This window comes from Saccostrea echinata, unplaced genomic scaffold (assembly GCF_033153115.1).
Source record: "Saccostrea echinata isolate AGI-Se365-2 ecotype Australia unplaced genomic scaffold, CSIRO_AGI_Sech_v1 ptg000077l, whole genome shotgun sequence".
NCBI lineage: Eukaryota > Metazoa > Mollusca > Bivalvia > Ostreida > Ostreidae > Saccostrea > Saccostrea echinata.
Genome location: NW_026889826.1, coordinates 625001 through 650000, shown reverse-complemented (window position 1 = coordinate 650000; position 25000 = coordinate 625001). Strand labels below are relative to the sequence as shown.

The 25000-nt window shown below is 34.7% G+C and overlaps 2 protein-coding genes across 2 annotated transcripts in view; one reads left to right on the top strand and one right to left on the bottom strand.

Moving 5' to 3' along the window:
- LOC133176618 (intermembrane lipid transfer protein VPS13D-like) overlaps positions 1–25000 on the bottom strand; it is a 42467-nt gene that overhangs the window by 4648 nt on the left and 12819 nt on the right. The window contains exons 14-34 of the mRNA XM_061311725.1: positions 23019–23223; positions 19670–19871; positions 18709–18897; positions 18295–18461; positions 17606–17659; positions 17151–17231; positions 14738–14882; positions 14377–14549; positions 13815–13938; positions 13619–13691; positions 13352–13508; positions 5096–5171; positions 4599–4826; positions 4146–4382; positions 3902–4006; positions 3547–3696; positions 1567–1713; positions 1125–1258; positions 698–879; positions 436–509; positions 113–280 (exon numbers count right to left, since the gene is read on the bottom strand). Of these exons, the coding sequence (XP_061167709.1) occupies positions 113–280; positions 436–509; positions 698–879; positions 1125–1258; positions 1567–1713; positions 3547–3696; positions 3902–4006; positions 4146–4382; positions 4599–4826; positions 5096–5171; positions 13352–13508; positions 13619–13691; positions 13815–13938; positions 14377–14549; positions 14738–14882; positions 17151–17231; positions 17606–17659; positions 18295–18461; positions 18709–18897; positions 19670–19871; positions 23019–23223 (3071 nt within the window). The remainder of the gene's footprint in view (positions 1–112; positions 281–435; positions 510–697; positions 880–1124; positions 1259–1566; positions 1714–3546; positions 3697–3901; positions 4007–4145; positions 4383–4598; positions 4827–5095; positions 5172–13351; positions 13509–13618; positions 13692–13814; positions 13939–14376; positions 14550–14737; positions 14883–17150; positions 17232–17605; positions 17660–18294; positions 18462–18708; positions 18898–19669; positions 19872–23018; positions 23224–25000) is intronic.
- The window catches only part of LOC133176620 (uncharacterized), a 2134-nt gene continuing 1153 nt past the window's right edge, over positions 24020–25000 (top strand). Inside the window, exons 1-2 of the mRNA XM_061311727.1 lie at positions 24020–24113; positions 24395–25000. The exon at positions 24395–25000 is cut by the window's right edge and continues 1153 nt beyond it. Coding sequence (XP_061167711.1) covers positions 24395–25000 — 606 coding nt within the window. The 5' untranslated portion in view covers positions 24020–24113. The remainder of the gene's footprint in view (positions 24114–24394) is intronic.

Below are 25000 nucleotides of genomic sequence, written 5' to 3'. Positions count from 1 at the left end.
CCTTCAAATATCTGTAACCTAAGAACTTTTATACAATCATCTTAAACTATAAATCAGTTCCTAGTTAGGCACATCAAATTGCAGAATACTTTCAAAATAATGATCTAATTACCTTGGCAGCAGAGTTAGACACCCCATGTGTGACGTTTTTCAGCAGACCCCCCACATTGCCATCATTGATCAGACCAGAAATTCCCTCTGTGACATCATTAAACAGACCCAGGGGATTTCCCAGAAAGTCCACAGAACCCAGGATCTTGGCTGCCTGACTCTTCAACTCCTGTCAAACAAAGCAATTCATACAATGAACATGATTATACAGAGAAACTGTACAAGTGAACAGATAGGGTTTTGTTTGAAAACCTTTGATACATTATAGACTGAGTAAGAACAAAATAAATATGTAATTGTATGAGTTGACATAAGTGTGTATACCTCAGTGTAGTGGAATCCTATCTCTTTCTGAAGGAAGACAATGGTTTCAAATAGGTGACTTTTGATGAAAGGATCTGTCAGTAGATTGACGATTAAATACAGTGACATGTAAATACTTAGAAAAGTAGAATATTTATCATCATGTTCATACATTTAAAGGTGATCTTGAATTAACAAATACATGTAACTGCTAAACAGTGATAAACATGTACATATGAGATGCAGATTTAATCTGAACATCTTTTACTAATCCATACATTACCTAAATCCACTTTAGCATCTTCAAATCTGACAAGTGGTAGAGACATGTCCCTCTTCAGAGCCTTCAGGTCAGGTGACAGTTTGGAGGCAGTGAGCATGCTCAGATTGATACGACTGGTGTGGATTTTCAGAAGTCCAAAGTAATATCTCTTTGTCTTCACTGAAGTGGCAGCTGCAAGTGCTCTATAAAAAGTTGGTGCATGTTTTAAATTACAAGTATGCCTATAATGTCAGGGATACGTGTATCGATCTGTACATAATAATGAATGCTTTTACTAGAAAATCAAAGTCACTCACTGTAATACATGTATCCCATAAATTATAAACAAAAAAGTGTTTCATTAAATGTAAACAAAATGTAAATAAATTCCATTCTATTCTGTAACAGACATTAATGCTAGTTATTTCAAAGTCCACCACTTAATTACTTTCTTGGATCCTCCCCCTCTGTGACTTTCTCATCCATGTGGTCAGCTGACCCAAATCCACAAAACTGTAACAGCTTCCATAACAATTCCTCCTCTATCTGAATGCTCAGTTTCTTCATGCTTACAATTAAGTGCTAAAAAAGTACAATTTCCAAATTAACATGTATTGTACACTGAATATTTATCATTTCGAAGCACAAACTGCTGTTTTTACTAAGAATTCAAAACCTTGCAACCTGTTACAACTTGTTAATCTGTAGCTGGCTGGCTGATTAGAATTTCGCACACAATTCAAATCATCTTGAAAAATCGCAGAAATTACAAATTTTCAATTCCTTAACAAGTATTTACCACATTACATGTAATCATGCTCTAGATCTATGTCTACTCAAGTTGAAAATTACAAACTGCAACATTGAAAAAATATAAAACTAGAATTTACTTTATAAATTTCAGCATTCCATTTTGAGTTGGGAATTTTCTGGGCCACAACATGGAGTGCTGGAGTATTCTCTGGGATGTCTCTTCTAGGGGTAGGTGTGACATACAACAGGACAGGTCTGGTGGCTGTGAACAGCTGATTATCAACCTGTAGAAAACAAATTCAGACAAAAAAATTAAAATAATCCATTCTCATTATTAGTTAAACTTCTTACTTCAAATCATAAAATGGAAAAACTCTCAATGTTCAGTTTTTGGGACTACCTTTTGTAAATACCAATTTAAAATGGATGGAGCATTCTCAATTTTAATTCCCTTTTCTTAGTTTAATTGCTAGCGCTCTCGAGCGCTAGCAACTACGTTAGTCTATATTTCTGGAATACGCATACTCGACTTCACGGTCAGGCATTCCGGGAAAACTACTGAAGATAGACTGTACGATGATAATTTCGTTTTATCATAAAAAATTGATATGGTCCGAATTCTGAATTTCTTAATTTATTGTCTAACCTATGATTAAAAGTACAAGAAAATTTGGGTCATATAATGCCAACATCAACTGGTAAAACCTAGCTTTCCTTAAAGATAACCATGTATACTACCTTCCTAGATAATTCCGGCAAGCTCAGAAACAAACCCAGGAAATCTTTCAGAGTATTTGGAAAGACACGAGAAACGATTGATACAATGCAGTAGCACTGATATAATTATAATTCTTTAATTTCTCATTTTTCCTTTTTTGACGGAAACGCCCGAGTAATGATCCGATTGTTATTGCTGGCGCTCTCAAGCTAGCAATAACTCGAGATGTATGCTCGACTTCATGGTAGGGCACTCTGGGAATACTACTTGTAGATAAATTGTCAATTTCGTTTTTTAATCTGAAAATACATATGATCTGAAGTTTCGCGATTTGTTGTCTAACCTTAAATAAACGTTCAAAAGGTAACAGTAAATGCCAAAATTGTACAGATCAGTTCTAATATCTAAAATTATAATTTAAAAAAAAAATAGCTATTTTTAACTATCTTCCTGGATCTTTCTGGCAAGCTCGGAATAACAACCTCGGATATGTTTTCCGAGCTTGCCGGGAAAGGCCCGAAAGGACTCTGATGCGATTGCTACAAAACAGTACCACACTGGACTGTTTTTAAACTAGCTGTTCATTGGTTCTACTTATCTCTTATTTTTCACTTCAAAATTGAAATTACAGTAAACTACAGAATGCTTAAAGCACAGTATCCCGAATTTAATCCAACAATAGCCTTTTTATAAATAGTCTGATGAATATTCTGTATTAAACACTGAATAGCTGATACATTCACCATTCTGAATTAAGACACACACCCCAACACTACCTCCAGTGTACCACTGTGTCTTCCTTTTAATAATTAGGGACGACCATTTGATTCTGAAGGGGGGGGGGACTGAAAGATTTTGGAAATAAATATTCTGTCCTCAAAAAAGTTAGAAATAAATAACTGTCTTTCCACGACCGGTAAGAAAATAAATAATCTGTCATTGACTATTACTACTTAACACCCCCCCCCCTCCCGGTCCCTCTTTGAACTTTTTTTTGTTTGTTTTTGTCAAACTTTTTCAATTAAGAAGAAAATAAATAATCTGTCCTTGATCATCTTGAAAATAAATAATCTGTCCTTGACTGGCATGAAAATAAATAATCTGACTCGAAAGATTTTGCCAGACCCCCCCCCCCCCCCTTCAGAATTAAAATCGATTCAGCAAATAAATCCAATAATTCAGATATCTAATTCTGTGGTTTATGATAGCTACAGCGCTAGCTCACCTATCTTTTTAAAAGATAAGCTTGTACTCACTGTATATTACAGCTGTACTTGGCATTAAATTTTGTTTACAAAAATATTCATAAACCTCTGAACTTTTAGTTTGAAAGGTGTTGTGTCACACACTTCTATCACATGATTTAATTAATTAAAATTTGTTAATGATATACACGTACCTGTACATTGGCTACCGCTACATCTACCGTCAAGTAATTAGGGTTAGAGATGTAGTCCAGAGAGATGTTCTGTAGTGAGATATAGACCAGCTCCTCTGGGGTGTAATTCACAAGGGATAAACCCACACCCCCCTTCAGACTCATACAAATCTGTAACACACAGGCTCAATTAATAAAATTACAATTTTTTTCTCGCATCTGTTGTAGGTAGCATTTAACAGAATTAAACAAAATTCAACATTTGATATCAATAATAATTTTCTTTATTATAATGATAATAAATGCATATATACATGTATATTAACAATATGGCTATTATACATTTCCTGAATCAAATTTAGTTATAATGACTGACCTCTAAACTTGATTTCTTCTCTGCTGATTTATTCTCTATTTCAGCCACCTTATCTTCTTCACAAACAACCCAGTCTTGGTAGTTCTTTGTTACTTCAGCAACAGACTAAAAAAAATCCAGGGTAGAGTTGTTAAAATCTCAATAATATACACTGATCATATTAAGAAAAGTGGAACCTTTCCACACAACAGTCAATTTATGCAATACTGTCTGGGATTTGTTTTGAGGTGGACAACAAACTTACTCCTTGTGAGACATCTGTAATTTGCAGCACTCTGATTGGTCCATCCATGACGGTCCTGACAGCAAGACAGCCTGACCCTGGGAGGAGCCTCTGTCTGTCAATCTTCATGTGGGCAGGGACACTCCTCCCTGAGGGGGGACCAGGCCCCACTACAGCTACAGCTGAGTCCCTCAGACACTCTACCCCTCCAAGTGTCTGTACACACATAGCACCATCAACACAACACAGTCTGCCATCCTGAAACATTAGCCTAAGGGTAAAACCTCCTGAGTGCAAACAAGTTATTTTCTTCAAGCAAATAAACATGCGCATTAATCTTAAAATTACAAAGTTACTTTCAAAAGACTATGTATAATTATTTCCATTAACATTTAGTTATCTTCTTCACTTATACAGTTAAGCCTTGTTATCTTGAATTCAATGAGACTAAGATATAACCAACAAAAAATTCACCTCAGTGAACTTCCATGTCTGTGTCGCTTTCCTCCTCTCGTCTCTTTTTCTGAGGGTGAGGGGGACAATCCTGCCTGGTCTGGGGGCGATGTCATCTATGTCCAGTACCATGCTCTTCCCCGAGGGGTAGGAGGACCTATTGTGGGGGTCTCTAGGAGATATTGACCCCTCATGCTCTAACATACCCCCACTGGTCATTCTCCATAACTGGTTACGATTACCAACCTCCTATCAAATAATAAATAACATCTCCTGTACAAATATATTGTCAAAAGCACATGTTGGATGCACCGACAATTACTCCTACATTCAAGAAACTACAGGTATGTGTAAAAGAATAAGAACTTAAAATGTTCAGCTGAAACTCAAATAAACTGACAATCAATCAAACTTATGTATACAACCCTATTTTTGTTCTTTATCATATTCATCTCATAAATCATTTTATTTTTAAACTGGAGCAGTTTTTTTTTTTTTTTTGAAAATATGTACTATACCTTTTTACAGAATTTGATGTACTGATCTTGAACAACTTCTAAAACAAGGTCTGTGTGAGGACTATCCTGTGTTGGACTTCTTAAAACAAAAACAATTTAATAATTACATATTAAAGATCTATCAATTATAAAATGAAGAATTGCATGACTTCATGTTGATAAAATTTAAAACATTTAAAACAATATCAACAAGATGTGTTTGTGAAACACTGATGCCCCATATGGCAGCTTATGGCGAAGGTTAAAGTTTCTCAATTGGAAGTCAAACTCCAGGTCAAGAGATCAAAAATGTTGGTACCTAAAGAAAGGTCTGTCTCGAGGAATATACCTGTGAAATTTGAAAGCCGTTGAACCAACTGTTCAAAAGTGATGGTGAAGGTCAAAGTTTTTTTTAGAAGTAAGTAAAACCTCAAGATCAAATGGAGCCCCAAGGGAAGGTCTTGTCACAAGTGATACATATGTTCATGAAATGTGAAAGCTCTAGAACCAAACGTTTACATGTTTTGACCAAGTTTAAATTTTTTTTTAAAGTAGGTCAAACTCCAAGGTCAAGGTCAATGCCAAAATTCTTGGTATTCAAAGGAAAGTCTTGTCACAGAAATAGACGTGTTAAATATGAAAGCCCTGGCACCAAATGTTTTAAAGTTATGGCCAAGGTTAAAGTTTTTCAAAAGTAGGTCAAACTCCAAGGTCAAGGCCAAAGGGTCAAAGTTGTTGGTTTCCTAAACAAGAGGCCCATGGACCACAACGCTCACCTGAATATCTTTGGCCTTGCTGTTTTTCACCTGATTCCCCCCCCCTTGTAGTACTTATTGTGGCCCCACCCTTCCCCCAGGGGTCATGATTTGAACAACTTAGAATCTACACTACCCCAGGATGCTTCCACATAAGTTTCAGCTTTTCTGGGTCAGTGGTTCTTGAGAAGAAGATTTTTAAAGATTTTTACTACATATTTCAATGTTAAACTTGGATTCCCTATTGTGGCCCCGCCCTACCCCTGGGGGTCATGGTTTGAACAATTTAGAATCTACACTACCCCAGAATACATCCACATAAGTTTCAGCCTTTCTGGCCCAGTGGTTCTTGAGAAGAAGATTTTTACAATATATTTCAATGTAAAACTTGGATTCCATATTGTGGCCCCGCCCTACCCCCGGGGTCATGATTTTAACAATTTAAAATCTACACTATCCAAGGATGCTTCCACGTAAGTTTCAGCCTTTCAGGCCCAGTGGTTCTTGAGAAGAAGATTTTTAAAGATTTTTACTACATATTTCAATGTAAAACTTGGATTCCATATTGTGGCCCCGCCCTATCCCTGGGGGTCATGGTTTGAACAATTCAAAATCTACACTACCCAAGGATGCTTCCACATAAGTTTCAGCCTTTCTGGCCCAGTGATTCTTGAGAAGAAGATTTTTAAAGATTTTTACTACATATTTCAATGTAAAACTTGGATTCCCTATTGTGGCCCTGCCCTACCCTCGGGGGTCATGATTTGAACAATTTAGAATCTACACTACCCCAGGATGCTTCCACATAAGTTTCAGCTTTTCTGGCCCAGTGATTCTTGAGAAGATTTTTTTAATGACCCCACCCAATTTTTTTTATTTTCTTGATTATATCCCCTTTGAAGGGGACTTGGTCCTTCATTTTAACAATTTAAACTCCCATTCACCCAAAGATGCTTTGTACCAAATTTGGTTAAAATTTGCGATTTACTGATAGGTCGGACCATAACAATGTCGGACTATAACAATGTCGGACCATAACAAACTAGGACTACCCAAAGTCGGACTATAAGGAAATCGGACTATAACAAACTCGGACCATAGGATTATTTTTACTAATTAATTAAGTTATATTTATTTCGAAGACTTTTTTATGATTTCCAAAGAGTATGAAGGTATACTGACCTTAAAAACGTTGAATTGTACTATAACGTACGCGTACGTTAGTAAGTGGACTGCATATGATAATTGATAAAAGGTTATGTTGCCCTATAGTATATTTCTTATGCGTTATACTGTTATATAGGCCTTATATTACTTACACAATGTTGTTCTCATTTTATTTTGTTAGGCCAGAGTTACATGTTTGTGTACCTGGTTGTTATTCTCATCATTCTCATTAACCAGAATTGCCTCTGTATATTTCGTAGTGAAGCTGCAGCATAGTTTGTTGACTTGAACTATAGACCGTTTCACAATAACTGCGGTACTACTCTTTTGCAGGGCAAAAAAATATATTTTTTGGTGAAATATGACGTAAAAATTTTATATAATTTATGCACTGATTGAAAAGGCAGTTTTAAAACCTTATTAAAGCCTCAAATTGTAATGAAGGAAAACTAACAAAAAAGTGTGTTTCAATCAATTTATTTTCATTGCAAACAAAGTTTGAAACCAAATAAATAAAGCAAGCACATTATATGGTCAACGTTTAACTGTATCAAATAATTGTCACTGGTGTAAATATCACACAGTCAACACTTGGGAGTCACGATCACAACACTATAGAACTATTCATTGTTCGTTAACACATATGTACACATGTCACATGGCACAATCACAAGCACAACACCAAAGAACTAGTCGTTGTTTGGGCCATATACACCACCACACTCCCGCAACAGTTGGGATGCTGTGAGCTCTCCGTTGGTATAACGGTCCCAAGCTTCGTGTAGCCGGCAAGTGAGGTCCTGGTACCTCCTACGTTGGCAACGGAGAATCTGTTCCTCTGACACAAGTCGGACAGTCAAGTCCACCAATCGCGCCTCACGCTGAAGAGCAGGCACAAGGATGTAGAAGGCGGCATTGGCTTTACCGATGTCTGCATTGATCCTGGTATGCCAACCTGAAATATGTAAATTAAAAAATAAATAAAAGAATACAGAAATCATATTCAAAGATATTTTTTATTACATGTATATGTTCTTAAGAATTTTTTAAATATCTTTTTTAAATGTGGCTGTTATCTTATATTATTACCATCACATAATTTAAGAGAAATATTTAGCTTACCTTCTACATCGTTGTTTGTCCTGACATTGGTCTGGAAGATACTCCAGTTCCTGGGCTGCCAAACCGCACTTCCAATCCAGTTGCTGTCCATGTATGCCACAAGCTGCTGCAGTTCCTGGGATGTTGCTCTGGCTGATAGTCGGTCAAAAGCGGGCTGAATGTCTGCAGATGGCAGAAAGGGCAGTGCCATCAAAGACCTGATGTACCTATATTCAGCACCACGTTTGGTATATGTCGTCCTCAGTCCTAATTCCTGCACTTTCCGCCACACTGCCTGGCCAAAGTGAAAAGCACATCCTTTGATAAGTGTGTTGGGGAATTCCTCGCGGATGGCTTTCCATGCACCTAAAAAATAATTCAATATAATTAATGAAAACAATCTTCTTCATAATTAAAAAAATCTTTTGCTATTTTAAGATATAAATTAAAATGTATTTAATATTAATAATTTTTCTCTATATTTCAATATTTTAAAATTCATAAGCTAAAAATTCTGATACCTTTCTCAAAGTCGACCAAAAAGTTTAATGTTCATTTTTTATTGATTATCGGATTCCATGGTTATTCTTTTTATAGTATATAGACTTGAAAAAAAATACAATTATGGATTCTTTGATTTATTTTACTACATGTACTTTACCATTCTTTCTGTAGTCTCTATGATGTATGTGGCATTCAGACTGCCTGTTGTCAACACTGAAACATCAAACATGCCATACTGAGGTGTTGCATCCAGGGACTCAATATGAGTTGAATCTCTTGGACCACTGCAAAAAGATAAAAAATAATTATACTGAAGTAAAACAAAATTTAAAGTTAATTTTACTTTATTATTATTATTATTATTATTATTATTCACTGTAAAAATCCTTTGGACGAGGCATGAATATTTGACAATGTTTTTTTTTTTGTATATATAAAACTTACTTATTTCCAATGTGGTCCTAAGATATTACAAGTTGATTATATATGACTTAGACAGCATAGACAAAAATAAAATTGAACATCTTATATTTAAGTGAAAATACCTGATGGTCTCTTCCTCATTCCTTTTACAGATGGTGCAGGTGAAATTAATAGTAATTTCAGATCTTATCATGTCACGGTACTCTCGCTGGGATATCCCTAAAGAATAAGTTAAACTATATGAATAAAGGCATAATTAATTATTTACAAATTAAGATGTGATATTTTAGATTGATAATATTATCTTTCAACTTGTCCACATCATATTGATAAACTTAGTTTTTGGACATATTTTATATTTACATATAATTATACCAAACAAATTTACATTTATAAGTTTAAGCATAATAATCAACAATTAACTTACATATTCATACTAAGACTGCATATTGAGAGAAAAAAATTGGATACGATACAATAATAATTTTAATGAATAACCAGGGTTGTCCCAAAGACCCGGGGCCTGGGGAATTTTCCCACCTACATCAATGATGAAATTCCCCGGTTATTTCGGTATTCCCCCTAAACTCTCCAAACCCTGAATAATATTGATATACAGGCCATGGTAGTCAAACCATTATTTTCAATGTTCAAAAAAAAGGCAACATGCTTGCAATTGCAAATGTTTTAAATGAGTTGTGAGGTAACAAATTAATGGTTTTAAAACTGGGGGAAACTTTATAATTAAATACATTTTGTGACAGGGTGAATATATTTTACATTCTATTTTCACTGTGTTTATTTTCTATTTTAATGTAAATTTTATTATTCTATGCTAAGATGTTTGTTGTATTGTATAATTATGGTATACTCATTGCATAAAATTGGTCAAATATGTTTAGTTTATCATTTTAATATTTAAAGTTCAAGTTTTTTATTTCTTTGCGTCATACGACACATCAGATTACCTATATTAATAACCAAACATATATACATATATACAATATTGTAAAATATTGTAAAATATAACAATATGAGAGTGAGCATAATCAATAAATAGCAAGTAAACTATGTAGAAAGTGTTTTCTAACAGGCAATTGTAATTAAAAAATACTTAAAAATTTACAAATGTTTCATTCTTTAGTGGAAGCTTGATATTAATATTTTCCAAGGTTACAAAGTTCCTTTATATTTTGTACACTTAGAAGTTGAATTAATTTCCAAACACTGGATTTCTTATAATACTTTTTCGATAACATTCAATTAAAGAGCACATTTTACATAATCTTTTTTTTTCTAATTTAGATCATTAACATATCTACCAGTTTCAACATTTAGATTATGTGCAGATAATCTAATTCTAGCAATTTGTATTTGGTACATATAATTAATAGGTTTACGCAAGTAATATTGTATACCAAAATTATTTCAAAGGAGATATTTCTATATAAAAAAAAATCTATTTCATATTTAATGACTTATCACATAATTTTTTAATTCAGAAAAAAAAGCAAAGTAATACTTATAAGCCAATTTGAACAAATAGTTAAGATGCTTTTGGCAAAACAATTTTTAAAATATCCTGATTTTATTTTCAACACATTTATAAGACACTCTCTGCTGTTCTATATGTATTTTTCACAATAATACAGTGTTTAAATTAAAGAAAAACTACAGAACATTCTAAAAAGTTTACATCTGCATATAAATATACATAAATAATTATTCCAAATTGAGTACAACAGAAAATAATATGTTTCATATGCTATACATGCATGTCTTTCCCTTCCATCAATATACTTGTATAGATATATATATATATATAACATATTTAGTCATAAATACACATTTTCAGGAATTCTAATCAATCAGATAATTAACTAATTATATTTATCGGTATTTTTTTTTTCAGTTTTTCAATTTAAATAATATATTACATAATATAACATATCTTCACTTACCTGTATCACAGATTCTGTGCTGCCAGCGATTGCAACCATCACACAGTAGTGCATGTTGTCTTGCAGATACTTTTCTCGTACACGCAACACACCGGTCGCTGATGGAATCCATGGTCGAAATGATTGCATTTTAGTTGAAAACCCAAATTCCACGGAAGATCAAAGAACTTTTTTCATAATTAATATGCTCGTCATTAAAGTAGTTAAGTATCCGCCAGTCGGATGCATGCGGTAATTGTTTATCTAAGACTTATCCATGTTTTGACAATGACCCAATTAATTACGCTTATAACCTGTTTGAAGAAATATACCTATCATTGGATTCATTCATTTATTTATTCCGTTTATTTAATAAATATATATACGGTAGTCCGACTTTGTTATAGTCCGACTTCGTTATGGTCCGACTCTGTTTTAGTCCGACATTGTTATGGTCCGTCTTATCTGTCAACGAAATTTGCCCAGTGGTTCTTGAGAAGAAGTTGAAAATGTGAAAAGTTTACAGACGGACGGACGACGGATAACGGGTGATCAGAAAAGCTCACTTGAGCTTTCAGCTCAGGTGAGAGAAAAAGTCTTGTCACAAGGATTACATATGTGAAGTATGAAAGCCCTAGCACCAACCATTCAAAAGTTATGGCCAAGGTTAAAGTTTTCAAAAGTAGATCAAACTCCAAGGTCAAAGTCAAAGGGTCAAAGTTGTTTATATCCAAAGGAAGGTCTTGTCACAAGGATTACATATGTGAAGTATGAAAGCCCTAGCACCAACTGTTCAAAAGTTATGGCCAAGGTTAAAGTTTTTCAAAAGTAGGTTATCTCCCAGGTCAAAGTCATAGTGTCAAAGTGGTTGGTATCCAAAGGAAGGTCTTGTCACAAGAAATAGACATGTTTAATATGAAAGCCATAGCACCAACCATTCAAAAGTTATGGCCAAGTTTTTCAATAGTATGTCAAACTCCTAGGTCAAGGTCAAAAGGTCAAAGTTGTTGGTATCAAAAGAAAGGTCCTGTCACAAAAAATACACATGTGAAGAATGTAAGCCCTAGTACCGATTGTTCAAAAGTTATGGCCAAGGTTAAAGTTTTTCAAAAGTAGGTCAAACTCCAAGGTCAAGGTCAAAGGGTCAAAGTTGTTGGTATCTAAAGAAAGGTCTTGTAACAAGGAATACACTTGTGAAGTTTGAAAGCCCAAGCACCAACTTTTCAAATGTTATGTTCAAGGTTAAAGTCCAATAAAATTTTGCAAAAGTGGGTCTAACTCCAAGGTCAAAAGTCAAATATGATGGTACCTAAAGAAAGGTCTTGTCACAAGGAATAAACATGTGAAATATTAAAGTCAAAGATCCAACCAATCAAAAGTTATGGGCAAAGTTAAAGTTTTTGCAAACAAACAGACAGAGACACAGACAGACAGACAGATGGATGGACGGACAGATATGGCAAAAACTATATACCCCCGAATCCTCGATAAGGGGGCATAAAAATTTCATTTTAATACAGAAAAATTGATTTTTAATTCTAGATTTAAACTGATAAAGCTAACAAGAGGCCCATGGGCCACATCGCTCACCTGAGTAACTTTGGCCATGCTGTTCATTACCAGACTTCCCCCCTTGTAATACCTATTGTGGCCCCGCCCTACCCCCGGGGGTCATGAATTTAACAATTTAGAATCTACACTACCCCAGGATGCTTCCACATAAGTTTCAGTTTTTCTGGTCCAGTGGTTCTTGAGAAGAAGATTTTTAAAGATTTTTCCTATATATTTCAATGTAAAACTTGGATTCCCTATTGTGGCCCCGCCCTACCCCCGGGGTCCTGATTTTTACAATTTAGAATCTACACTACCCCAGGATGCTTCCACATAAGTTTCAGCTTTTCTGGCCCAGTGGTTCTTGAGAAGAAGATTTTTAAAGATTTTTCCTATATATTTCCATGTAAAACATTGATTCCACATTGTGGCCCCGCCCTACCCCCTGGGGTAATGATTTGAACAATTTAGAATCTACACTACCCCAGGATGCTTCCATATAAGTTTCAGCTTTACTGGCCCTGTGGTTCTTGAGAAGAAGATTTTTTAATGACCCCACCCTATTTTTGTCTTCTCTTGATTATCTCCCCTTGTGAGGGGACTTAGCCCTTCATTTTAACAATTTAAATTCCCCTTCACCCAAGAATGCTTTGTACCAAGTTTGGTCAAAATTGGCCCAGTGGTTCTTGAGAAGAAGTCAAAAATGTGAAAAGTTTACAGACGGACGGACAGACAGACAGACAGACGGACAGACGGACGGACGGACGACGGACAAAATGTGATCAGAAAAGCTCACTTGAGCCTTCGGCTCAGGTGAGCTAATAAACAAAACACACTTTGCAGAGGTAGCTGATGCTCTCAGGTAAATAAAGTTTGGATAACAGAGTTGCTTCCCTTCCTCCAATTTGTCCATATTGTAGGTGGCACTAGTTCCTCCCTTTACCCTCAGTGTTATTGAGTGGCTCAACATTGGTTCATCCCAGGCATAAGGTACTATCAATATTATTTTACATTAAAATTCAGCTTTATGAGATATCCTTAAGTATTGAAACAAACTTCATTAGTATAACTATTAATTAGTACAGAGAAAATTTGAAACCTACACTGTACATGAGGCTGAACGAAAGCTCTCAGCTTCTGTTCTGTTGTGTCACTTTGGAAATATTCCACAGGAATCTGAAACACAGATTGCTTGAATGAAACTTGAATGTAAAAGACCTACAATTCAGACTCTACAAGACAATGTACATGACTATTTTCTCTGAGATTTGAATATGATATAAAATGAAGTCTACTAACTTCAGCCAAGTTGTCTATTCTGATGGGAGGGGGGACTTCCCCAGCATCCCCAAACACTATGAAGTATGTGGGTCCCTCCATCACTATCTCCACCTTCAGGAGATGACTCACATTGTGATCATCCCTAAAAATAGAAACATTCTAATAAACACTTACATTAACTCCATAATTAACACTTACATTAACTCCAGGTAATGTTTTTATTCATTGAAACTCATAAAGCTTGAATGTATAATAATTAATTGTGTCTTAAATTATGTCATTAAATTTCTTTGGATAAGGTACCCCTTACAGCCTTGTAAAATGGGTGATGTCTTAAATAGCTCGATACTTTGATAAACAAATTACATCCCTTATCTGTAAATTATTTCCACTCCCCAAAAATTTGCATTCACAAATGAAAGATGCACACATTTAATATACTGCACACTCAAGTACTATATATGTACATTTTCAAACAATCTTATCAACTTGAATTCATTATTACCCATTCAAGACTACATTTGTGCAAGATAGTACATGTGTAGATAATGAATATATCACAATGAACATCAATTTATACCTTATATTTATGTGGAAAGAATCTGTTTTATCAATTCTGAATCCACCTGACCAGGAGGAGGATCCAACATCCAATAGATTTACACATAACAACTGATCAAGGTCAAGTCTTGGCCAATGAAATGGAAGCTTACATTGTGGAAGGGCAATTAAACAGGTGTCTAGCTTCATTTTCTGCAAAAGATCAAGTTTACAAAATGTGCACAAAAAGTAAGACCTTCGCCAATTTCTAAAATCAATTTATATCTTGAAAGAAATAAACTGAATAAATTTTAATTTTCTTGCATGAAAAGGTACCTGTAAATGATATTACCTGAAAATAAGTTAAAAATTGCCAACAAATTAATCCCACATGTAATTACCTCAGAAAGGGCAAGGTGTCTCTGAGCGATTGCAAGTCTGTGACTGGATTGGTTGTCAATTTCATACAAGGGGGCAAAGGTCACAATGTTTGTGTCAGCATAGAGTCCTTTCCCTTGGTGTACCCCTATACCAATGTTATACACCCTAAAAAATGTATGTATATAAAATTCAAATATAAGCCTGAAAAGAATTTGATATTGAAAAAAAAAAACAAACTGTTTTATGTACATGTAAGTAAAATTCTTTTTCACATCGTATCAGCCATGGTCCGGAGTCTGCATATAGCCGTCTCCTACCAGTGGCTGCTTGGACACATAAAGTGACGTATTCTTGAATAATTACACCTCTACGCTGTTATGTTCAGCAAAATGAAAATAATTGTTTTCATCGCAATTCAAATCAACAACTGACATCAACAGTAAACAAAAAATGTTCCATAAACTGTGTTATGGTAATAAATGGTCACATCAAAATTCAAAGTTCTGATGCTTTACTTGCATTGGTCAATATTTTAATGAGCTACCAAATATTCCCTTCTCATGAAACCATGGCCAGACTGGGAGAGGATCATACATTATAGCTGAGGTTTGCAATGATTATCCATGACCTTTAACAGGTATCTTAATAAAGTGCAAACGTTAACTTTCAACAATTACTTCTTTTTTAAAGTAAGGATACTGAACACTTACGGAGTCATATACATCCAACAATTTCTATGTGATACAATATATGCATTTTTTAAGTCTTAAATGATATCATAAACATCAATTTCAATTATGAATAAACTTTTACATTTCATCAATCAATTATCAGAACTTTTTAAATGCAATTCATTTCTGTATTTTTGCAGTTTTGGGACTTTTCATTACATGTATGATTAAGTGTATATATGAAGGTCTAAATATCCCTTTACAAGTAAGTCATATATGATACAAAAAACTAAATTTCAGGAGGACAGGACTGCTTTATGTCTTTTAGTACATGTATATATGAAACTGAATTAAAGAATAAAATTAAATAGAAATACATATAATAGCACACCTTTTTAAAGGTAAATATAGTGTATACACAACCAAAGTTTAAATATCAATGCATTCAAAAGGAACAAAAAAAAAAAAAAACTAGTGCTAATTGTAACGGGAACCGTTACAGATGTTCCCCAAACGGCTCCCCAATCCCTTATGATGCCCCATTCCCTACAAGCTTCAATAAATTAGACAATACTTTTGTAATATAGATGGACACTTTATTTTTAAGGGTATTTCATTGGAAAACTACTCCAATATAGCCATATGGGTATTAGCCAATCAAATTTCAGCGCATGTGCTTGCACATGTTTTCTACATTTTTCACATTAATTTTCTCACAATACATACATTTGTGTTAAATATTAAAGAATTTCATTGAAAAATAAGAGAGCTGTAACCCTTTAAGTATTAGCCAATCAGAATTCAGCATACGCGCATGCCTGGCCTTGCATTCAATTTTGATAGTATCATAATGTAGGAGCTCTATGTGCCTATCCATGTCGTAAATTTCATCCTGTTTTGTTGAAAACCAAGGGAGTTATAGACATTTAAAGTTTCAACCAATCAGATTGCAGCACACCTGCATGCACATGTTTTTAAAAAAATTCCTATATAACGTGTTGTAGCATCTTATAATATATACTAATATTCTAAATTTCAAAGTATTTTGTCAAAAAACAAGGAAATTATTGAGATTTTTGTATCAGCCAATCAGAGAAGAGCGCACGTGCATGCGCATGAGTTCACGCTTATTTGACCAGGTTATCTTGTCTAGTCTACTAATATATCTTTATATTTTGAGTTTCAAAGCAACTCATCAAGAAATATAAAAGTTACGGCTTCATCAAGTCTATCAGTCATTTCACTCATTGCACGCGCGCGCACGTGCATGCATGTGCACGCAAAATGACCTTCGTTCCGAACACCTACACAACATGCCTATTAACCCTAAAAAGGTTTCATGTCAATCGGATGAGTGGTTCTATGAGAACACTCCCGGACAAAAAAGTACCAGAGAAGAAAGTAGAAAAAAAGAAGAATAATAATAATAATATTAAATAAGAAACAGAGGAAAAACAATATGTTCCCAAACTTCGTTTGGGGAACATAATTAAGCACTTTAGCGAAACAATACACCAATATGACAAGTCCCTTTCTAAACCCTCAGGTGCTTCATGCCAATCAAAAACAAGTAGATGAAATACAGATGAGTAGCGGTTTGGTATCAGATACAATCACCCTGGGACTTCATCATACAGCGGCCATGCTTTTTCCTCCACCTGAGATAGAACTGGCCTTCCCTCCCAGTCTCTGTAGGACTTACTGTGTGTTAGGGATACAAATGGCCAATGACAGCTTGGCTTGACTTTGTAGTTGTACTAACCAGTCTGGGCGGTTGCCAGTCTTAGGAACCACATTCAGTCTCCTCATGCCGGTACCACTCTCCAGGGAGAACCTCTTACACCTGTGTCAAATAAAAGGACATGAGAAAGCTTGTAAGTACACATACCATAACTGTTCCAAATTAAAATTCCATCATTCTACAACATGTCAAAATATGACACAGTAAATATTTTTTTCTCTCCACTCCTTTTCAATGCTAATATTTGCACCAAGGTCGTGCTTTTCTTGAGAAAAGGTTTAAAGAAAAATCTCTCCTACTGTTTAATTAAAAGTTTTTCCCTCTTTATTTTTTCTGAAAAATTTTGACTCGGGCCATATAGTGGACAAACTATAGCCCAATGGACTCATGTCTTATGCAAACTTGAATCTACACATTAACAAGGGGATGCTTTTGGCTCAGGTGAGCTAAAAAGATTGTAAAAAGTAAATTATTACCACACAGGAACAGCATCTGGACCCTGGACAGACTTTCCTACTCTCATTGTGCATCTGTAAAAGGAAAACAAACATACAGTAGGTAATCAGTGACACAAGGCATAATCTAATAAGGAGGCAATTTCATATCAATGAAAGTTGCATATAATGTTACTTATATGGATAATCTGAAGCAAAACTGCAGTCGCATGTTACCCTTGAGGTATCATCAATTACAATTTAGACAATGTTAGGTTTTGTAGCTTTATGGAATTGAATTCATATTAAAACTTAGATGGCCAGTCATTTAGAAAACTATGTAAGATACAGCATCCCAAGCATAAAAAGCTGTAAGAGTGAGGCATCACCCATACAAGTTTAGTTCAGGTAAAGATTACAGATACATGTACTTGGGATTAGATCTGATCTAAAAACTGGCCACACATCTAAAACATATAATTAGGTAAAAAACAGCATCCAAAGATCCAGTGGGAGTGAGCATTTTTAGTCTGTAAATGAATCATCAATTAAATTATGGTAAAGGTTAAGACTTTAACTTCCTAAGGAAATGAAACTTTGACATGACATGCTTGTACTAAGGGTTTACCATCAGCTCATTTTAACTTCATGTACTCAGACATCAGTAACTGAAAACCTTTTATGTAACACAACTCGGACATTAAGCCATAAAATAATCTCAGTGTACTCACAGATTGAGAAGGTCCTTCTCCGCGTAACAAAAAAGTAGTGGGGTGACTGAGCGGGCCAGTTCATGCTCCTCAAACTGTCCGGCAGCATCCTGCTGGGAGAAGTCCTGTCTGAACACCAGGGGGAGCCCTGACTTGTTGACCAACCAGTAAGGGGCTGTCACATGGATCTACAAAGAAAATATTTGCAACAAACATTACAGTCCATGTACTTTGAATCTTCTACTCCTTATCGCTACAATGTAAATTTTAAAATATGTAATTATAGTCACTAGTATGTAAAAGGATATTTTGATGAATTTACACCGTAATATTATTATAATACTCCAGTACATGTGTACTGTACTACATGTATATACATGTATAAAGAAATACATGTAAATGTTTTAAGCAACAGAAGAATTTTCTAGAACCTACAGAGACTGATCCTCCTTTCCTGAAGATGATTTTGATGAGTAACTCCAGCAAACGTTTCTTGGTGTCATATAGACGAATCTTGACCTTGTGGTACTGGGGGCCGGTGGTGACAGGAGGAACCACCAACTCCTTACAGGTGGGGAAGTTCTCAAGATTTAGTCCCAGCTCCATTGTCTGCTGGGGATCAGCCTGCAAACAGATTATGTGACTGTGTAAATATATTTCACAGATCAAATGGACAGTCCATCAAAACAGGTCCCTCTAAAAAACAATGTTTTCTGTTTTTTGTTCAAATTTATTACTTAGTATTGATGGGTTTGATTGGTCTATTCTGATCAATTCCATTACAAAAGAATTTACAAAATTATAGATCATTGTACCAACATCACCATCCAATTTATTTTAACATAATAATTATAATGGTTCATGAAATTAAAGTTTCTTTTCCCATTATAAATCAATGTATTTCATACATCATTAATGTCCGTGCTGGTTTTAATAAACTTTTATTTTACTTTACTGTCACTAATAATTCACTATTAATAACTAAATTGACTATGATACGAATATATTCAAAGTTTACAATGTCCAAATAAAATGTCAGTTTTAAACCCTAAAGATTTACATATTGAACAGACAAGATCTTCCTGTGTCTAGAGTAGTTTGACCCTTGACCTTTTACCTTAATTGTGACCTAAAAATCTACCTCTACTCTCAGGGAATACCAATGTACCAAGTTTGATGTCTGTCATTGAAAGGAGTCTCAAGATAGATTTATTTAGCAGACAACACTTGGTCTACAGACATACTGACATGTGCAAATATGCCCCCTCCCCCTTTAAAAAAAATTAAAAAAAAAACACCTACTTACCCACCTTGAAATATGTGGAAAAAATTGTGGGATAGAGTACATAAAACAAGAAATTGTTTTCATAAAGGCCTCAAGCCTGATTGTACTTACAGCATGTAAGTAAGCCTTCTCTCCTGCCTTCACTGTCCCACAGATCTGTGTATCTCTGATGTAGTATCTCAGTTCAATGGGCAGCAGGTTACGAATGATCACAGGTGGACGTATGGATACAGTGTGTCCTGGTAGAATCAAACTCGAGTCCTCTGTCAGTAACTGCTCAGGATAGTTCTCCCGCTTGACCGACACACAGAATCTAAACATTGCGAGAACATCAAATCAAGTTCTACCAGAAGTAAGCTAAATTTCTAGACAAAAGATTTTCTTTTTAGATATTAAGAATACCCTGTAATGAGTTTTTTCTGTGTTTCACACTTCTTGCAAAAAAAATTAAAATTTTTTTTCACTTATCCCACTTTTGGCAAATTTTTAAAATTGTTTATCAGACAATTCTTTTTTATATTCTGTGCACAATTGGTGATCATTTATGCAAATAATTTTTTTTTTTTACGATATATAAAAATGCTTGCAGAAAAATTTGGATATTGGATTTATGTATTCATTTAATGACAAAAAATATAAATCAGTAATCCAATTAATCAGAGATACATTTTTGAAATATTACTAATAATGGAAATTTATTTATTGGGGAAATAAATTTATATTTATACCATGATTTAGTTTATCCCAAATTTAAATTAGATCATTTTTAAAAAAATATGTTAAGTTTTCCATGAAACCTATCATGGCATAACTGTATATTGGCTACAGTCAGTATCTTATGCCAGCTGGCACTGACATGCAAAAATTCCAGAAACACTTTTTTTAAAATTTGGACATCATCATTTCCCCTTTCTTGACAACTGAAACTAACGTGAAATCACACTTCAATTCATACTGAAATTGATATTATAAGTAAACATTTTACATATTAAAGGATTTTGAAATTGTAATAACAATGAACCTTTATGGTCACAATATTTATCCAGACCCTTAGTTGTGTCACATAGTTATTTAATGTTTATTTGTAACTATGGAAGTTCATCATTTTTCTTGCAACAACAAATAAAGTCTGATGCTTTCAATATTTTCATGGAAGAGGGATAGTTCTGTCGTGTCTGTTTTTCATTTAATACTTAATGTTTTAATATCCATCTTAGATGGGCTAGCTAACTTCAGAAGCCATTTTTGCAAAGATTTTTGCTAGATCGCGGAAAAAAGGAAATGTTTGCTTGTACAATAAAAAAGAGGCCCATGGGCCACAACGCTCACCTGAGAAACTTTGGCCTTGCTGTTTTTCACCTGATTTCCCCCCTTGTAGTACCTACTGTCAGGGATCAACATTAACGGTTGTCCGATTGCCCGGGACAAGTAAATTCTCAGTTCGGGCAAGAGAAACTTTAGACGTACTTGTCCGATCGGGCAAGTGAGTTTTTCTTATAGAAAGGTACATATTTATTTAGTATACATTAATTTATGAATAAAACAATAAATTGAACATTTGATTTCCACCAGGTACCTGACTTGACATTGATTTGCGTTCGAAATTCCTTGGTAGCATTTCTAGATTATACAGTCCATTTAAAATCGGGTTCGTTATTCTGTTTTCTTTCGTGGTAAATAAGCTCTACGTCTAACAACTTTGTTAACTTCTTACTAGGAAATGAGATTATTTATTACAGTCACAGAATGTAAGTAACATATTAATATCCTGATCTAGATAGGTACATATCGTAGCAGCTATCTTCCACTAGCATTGCTTCACTGTTATCTTTGAAAATCACGACTCACAAAAGGATCCTACCGAAAATAATTTTTAAAAATATGAAATGGAGGATTATTGCTGTATGGCAGTGTGTATTAGCAGATTAAACTGACAAGGACAGTGGCACACATTTATGTAAAATGCTGCATCAATTTTTTTTTTCTAATGTAGCTCAACTTGCCAAGTTGACAGTGTATTTGGTCTCATTTTTTTTCTATCATAACATTTACAGTAATAAATAATATTCTTCTTCCCTCATTTTGGGCAACCAAGTTTTGCATTCGGACAAGTCAACATTTCAGATCACTTGCCTGAAGGGCAAGTGAATTTAAAAGTTAATGTCTATCCCTGATTGTGGCCCCGCCCTACCCCCAGGGGTCATCATTTGAACAATTTAGAATCTACACTACCCCAGAATGCTTCCACATAAGTTTCAGCTTTTCTGGCTCAATGGTTCTTGAGAAGAAGACTTTTAAAGATTTTTACTAATTGAAATATTTCATTGTAAAACTTGGATTCCCTATTGTGGTCCCATCCTACCCCCGGGGGTCATGATTTGAACAATTTAGAATCTGCACTACCCCAAGATGCTTCCACATAAGTTTCAGCCTTTCTGGCTCAGTGGTTCTTGCGAAGAAGACTTTTAAAGATTTTTACTTATTAAATAATATTTCAATGTAAAACTTGGATTCCCTATTGTGGTCCCATCCTACCCCCGGGGGTCATGATTTGAACAATTTAGAATCTGCACTACCCCAAGATGCTTCCACATAAGTTTCAGCCTTTCTGGCTCAGTGGTTCTTGCGAAGAAGACTTTTAAAGATTTTTACTTATTAAATAATATTTCAATGTAAAACTTGGATTCCCTATTATGGCCCCTCCCTATCCCGGAGGGTCATGTTTTGAATAATTTAGAATCTACACTACCCCAGGATGCTTCCACATAAGTTTCAGCCTTTCTGGCTCAGTGATTCTTGAGACGAAGATTTTTTTCTGCATATTTCAATGTAAAACTTGGATTCCCTATTGTGGCCCCGCCCTACCCCGGGGGGGGGGGGGGGGTCATGTTTTGAACAATTTAGAATCTCTACTACCCCAGGATGCTTCCACATAAGTTTCAGATTTTCTGGCCCAGTGTTTCTAGAGAAGATTTTTTAATGACCCCACCCAATTTTTATCTTTTCTTGATTATCTCCCCTTTGAAGGGGCCTTGGCCCTTCATTTTAACAATTTAAACTTCCCTTCAACCAAGGATGCTTTGTACCAAGTTTGATTAAAATTGGCCTAGTGGTTCTTGAGAAGAAGTTGAAAATGTGAAAAGTTTACAGACGGACGGATGGACGACGGACAACGGGTGATCAGAAAAGCTCACTTGAGCTTTCAGCTCAGGTGAGCTAAAAAATTGCTGCAGTTGGTGATTTTAGAAGATGAAAATTACAATCAATCATTTACATCTCATTTCATATATGACAACCGCCAATCATGGAAAGTCCGTGACAATTATATCCCTAAATTATATCACAGAGATTTGAACTCATTTAGTTAAAAGGTTTCAAATTCTTGCACGATAAACAATCTATGGACTTTTGCTCCTGCATACAACAACAGAAATTAAGGGTTGTGGGGAAGGAGTGTTACCTATAAACTCCAGTTCCTTCTGAAGAGTCGCATTTCATTATTCTCTCCTTGACTTCCCCTGCCAAACCAACATTCTGCCATTGGATTGGTTGATTGCAATACTTCACTGGCCAATCAGATGGCCTGACATAGAGCATGGAAGACACATATGGAAGTGGAAGTGGTAAGGTTCCTTTGGGTGGGATTTCCATGATATTAAATTTACCTGCATGTTAGAAGATACACATTTAGCAAAAATGTAATTCTGTTAACTGAACAAAACGAATTAACTAGTAAGTTCTAAATCTTTGGCCATTTTAAAACCAGTGGTCCAATAAAGTGGGTATTTTTGGCATACTTATATATTATTACTTCACAAAGTGGTGGTGGTGTAACGGGTGTGTGTGTGTGCGGGTAGGGGGGGAGGGGGGTCATCCTTTAATTTTTTTAATTTTCTTACAATACTCAGAAAATGCTGACATTTGGCTTAATTTTTACATGCTCTTATCCTCTTAAGCCTTAAATATACCAGATGCAGATCACAGTTTTATGATGCAATAAGTAGGGGGAAAGGAAAAAAACACAATAAATGTTAATCAAAATACTTTGTCCATTCACTAAACTTCAATTAGAATTCATTAAATTGCTCAACATCAATCAATAAGTAACTGTAATAATAACAATAAGTTTCCTTCTTTAAAATTTTTTTTATTTTTTGCTATTAAAAAAATGAGGCTCAAATATTCACTTCTTCGAATTCATTCATTACACTTTGCTAAAGCTAACAATCACAAATATCTATATATAGTACCTTTTTAACAAAAATTGGAAAATACTGTAAAATAAATTTGTTTACTCTAGCTTTGACATGAATAATTTTTTTTTTCTGTAATAATGAACAATATTGATTTTCCTATTCAGTTATACTTATAAGTACATGTAGTCTAACATTTTGTTTGACATTTGATTGCATTGTTTGTGGGAGATTTAAATCTATATTTATCTCCATCCAGGAAGTAAATTACAGATCTCGTCTAAGTCTCGACTAAAATCTCATTCTGACATTCCAAAGTTTATTGAAAACAAATATAACTTTAGAGGTCATTTGTGTCAAAAGTAAGTACTGGGATGCCTGCAGACAAGAAATGTGAATTTTTTTCAAATAGGGCTTTTTGTCTATTCAAGTCATATTTCTGTGAGATTTAATACAACAGAATAAGTTAGAAACTTGATTCCATTATTAAGGCATTCCTCTTCAGATTGACATAGTCAAACAAAACATATTGTTTACGTGTAGTTCACCTTAAACTATTGAATTCGTGATTACAACAATTCTGTAATCCACAAATATTCAATATTCAAATATTCAATAAACAAATTTTAAATATTAATTTTAGATGGCACTTTCCAAACCAAAAATTCCAGGCACTGCTCAACACTTTGTAGAGTGTGATACTGAGGATTGTGACAACAATTGTGAATTCTACTGCAATTCATGTCATCACCGATTGTGTAAACAATGTAGAGACCAACATCTGAAATTGCCAGGAAATAAGAATCATGAGGTAGTCCTTTACCAGCAACGCAAACGACAACTTCCTCGGGAAAAATGTGAGATCCACCCCACCAAAGATATAGATATTCTCTGTGAAGAATGCAATGTTCCTCTTTGTTCAAGATGTACAACAATGCAAAGTCATCGGGGACATCAATTTACTGATTTAGAAACTCTTTACACAGATAAATTTGAACTTTGCCAAAAGGAAATCTCTAAAATCCATAACTATTTTATTCCAACATCACAGGATTTACAGAGAGAAGTTCAGGAAGATGCCACAGAAGTTAAACAGATTATGGACAACATACAGACATCCATGAAGGCTGAAGCCGAGTCTCTCAAAAACATGGTGGACACAGTGCTCTCAGAAAATATGGAAGAATTACACAAAATAGAGAAGTCATTACTAGAGAAATTAAAGAGCCAAGAGAAGACATTTGATGAC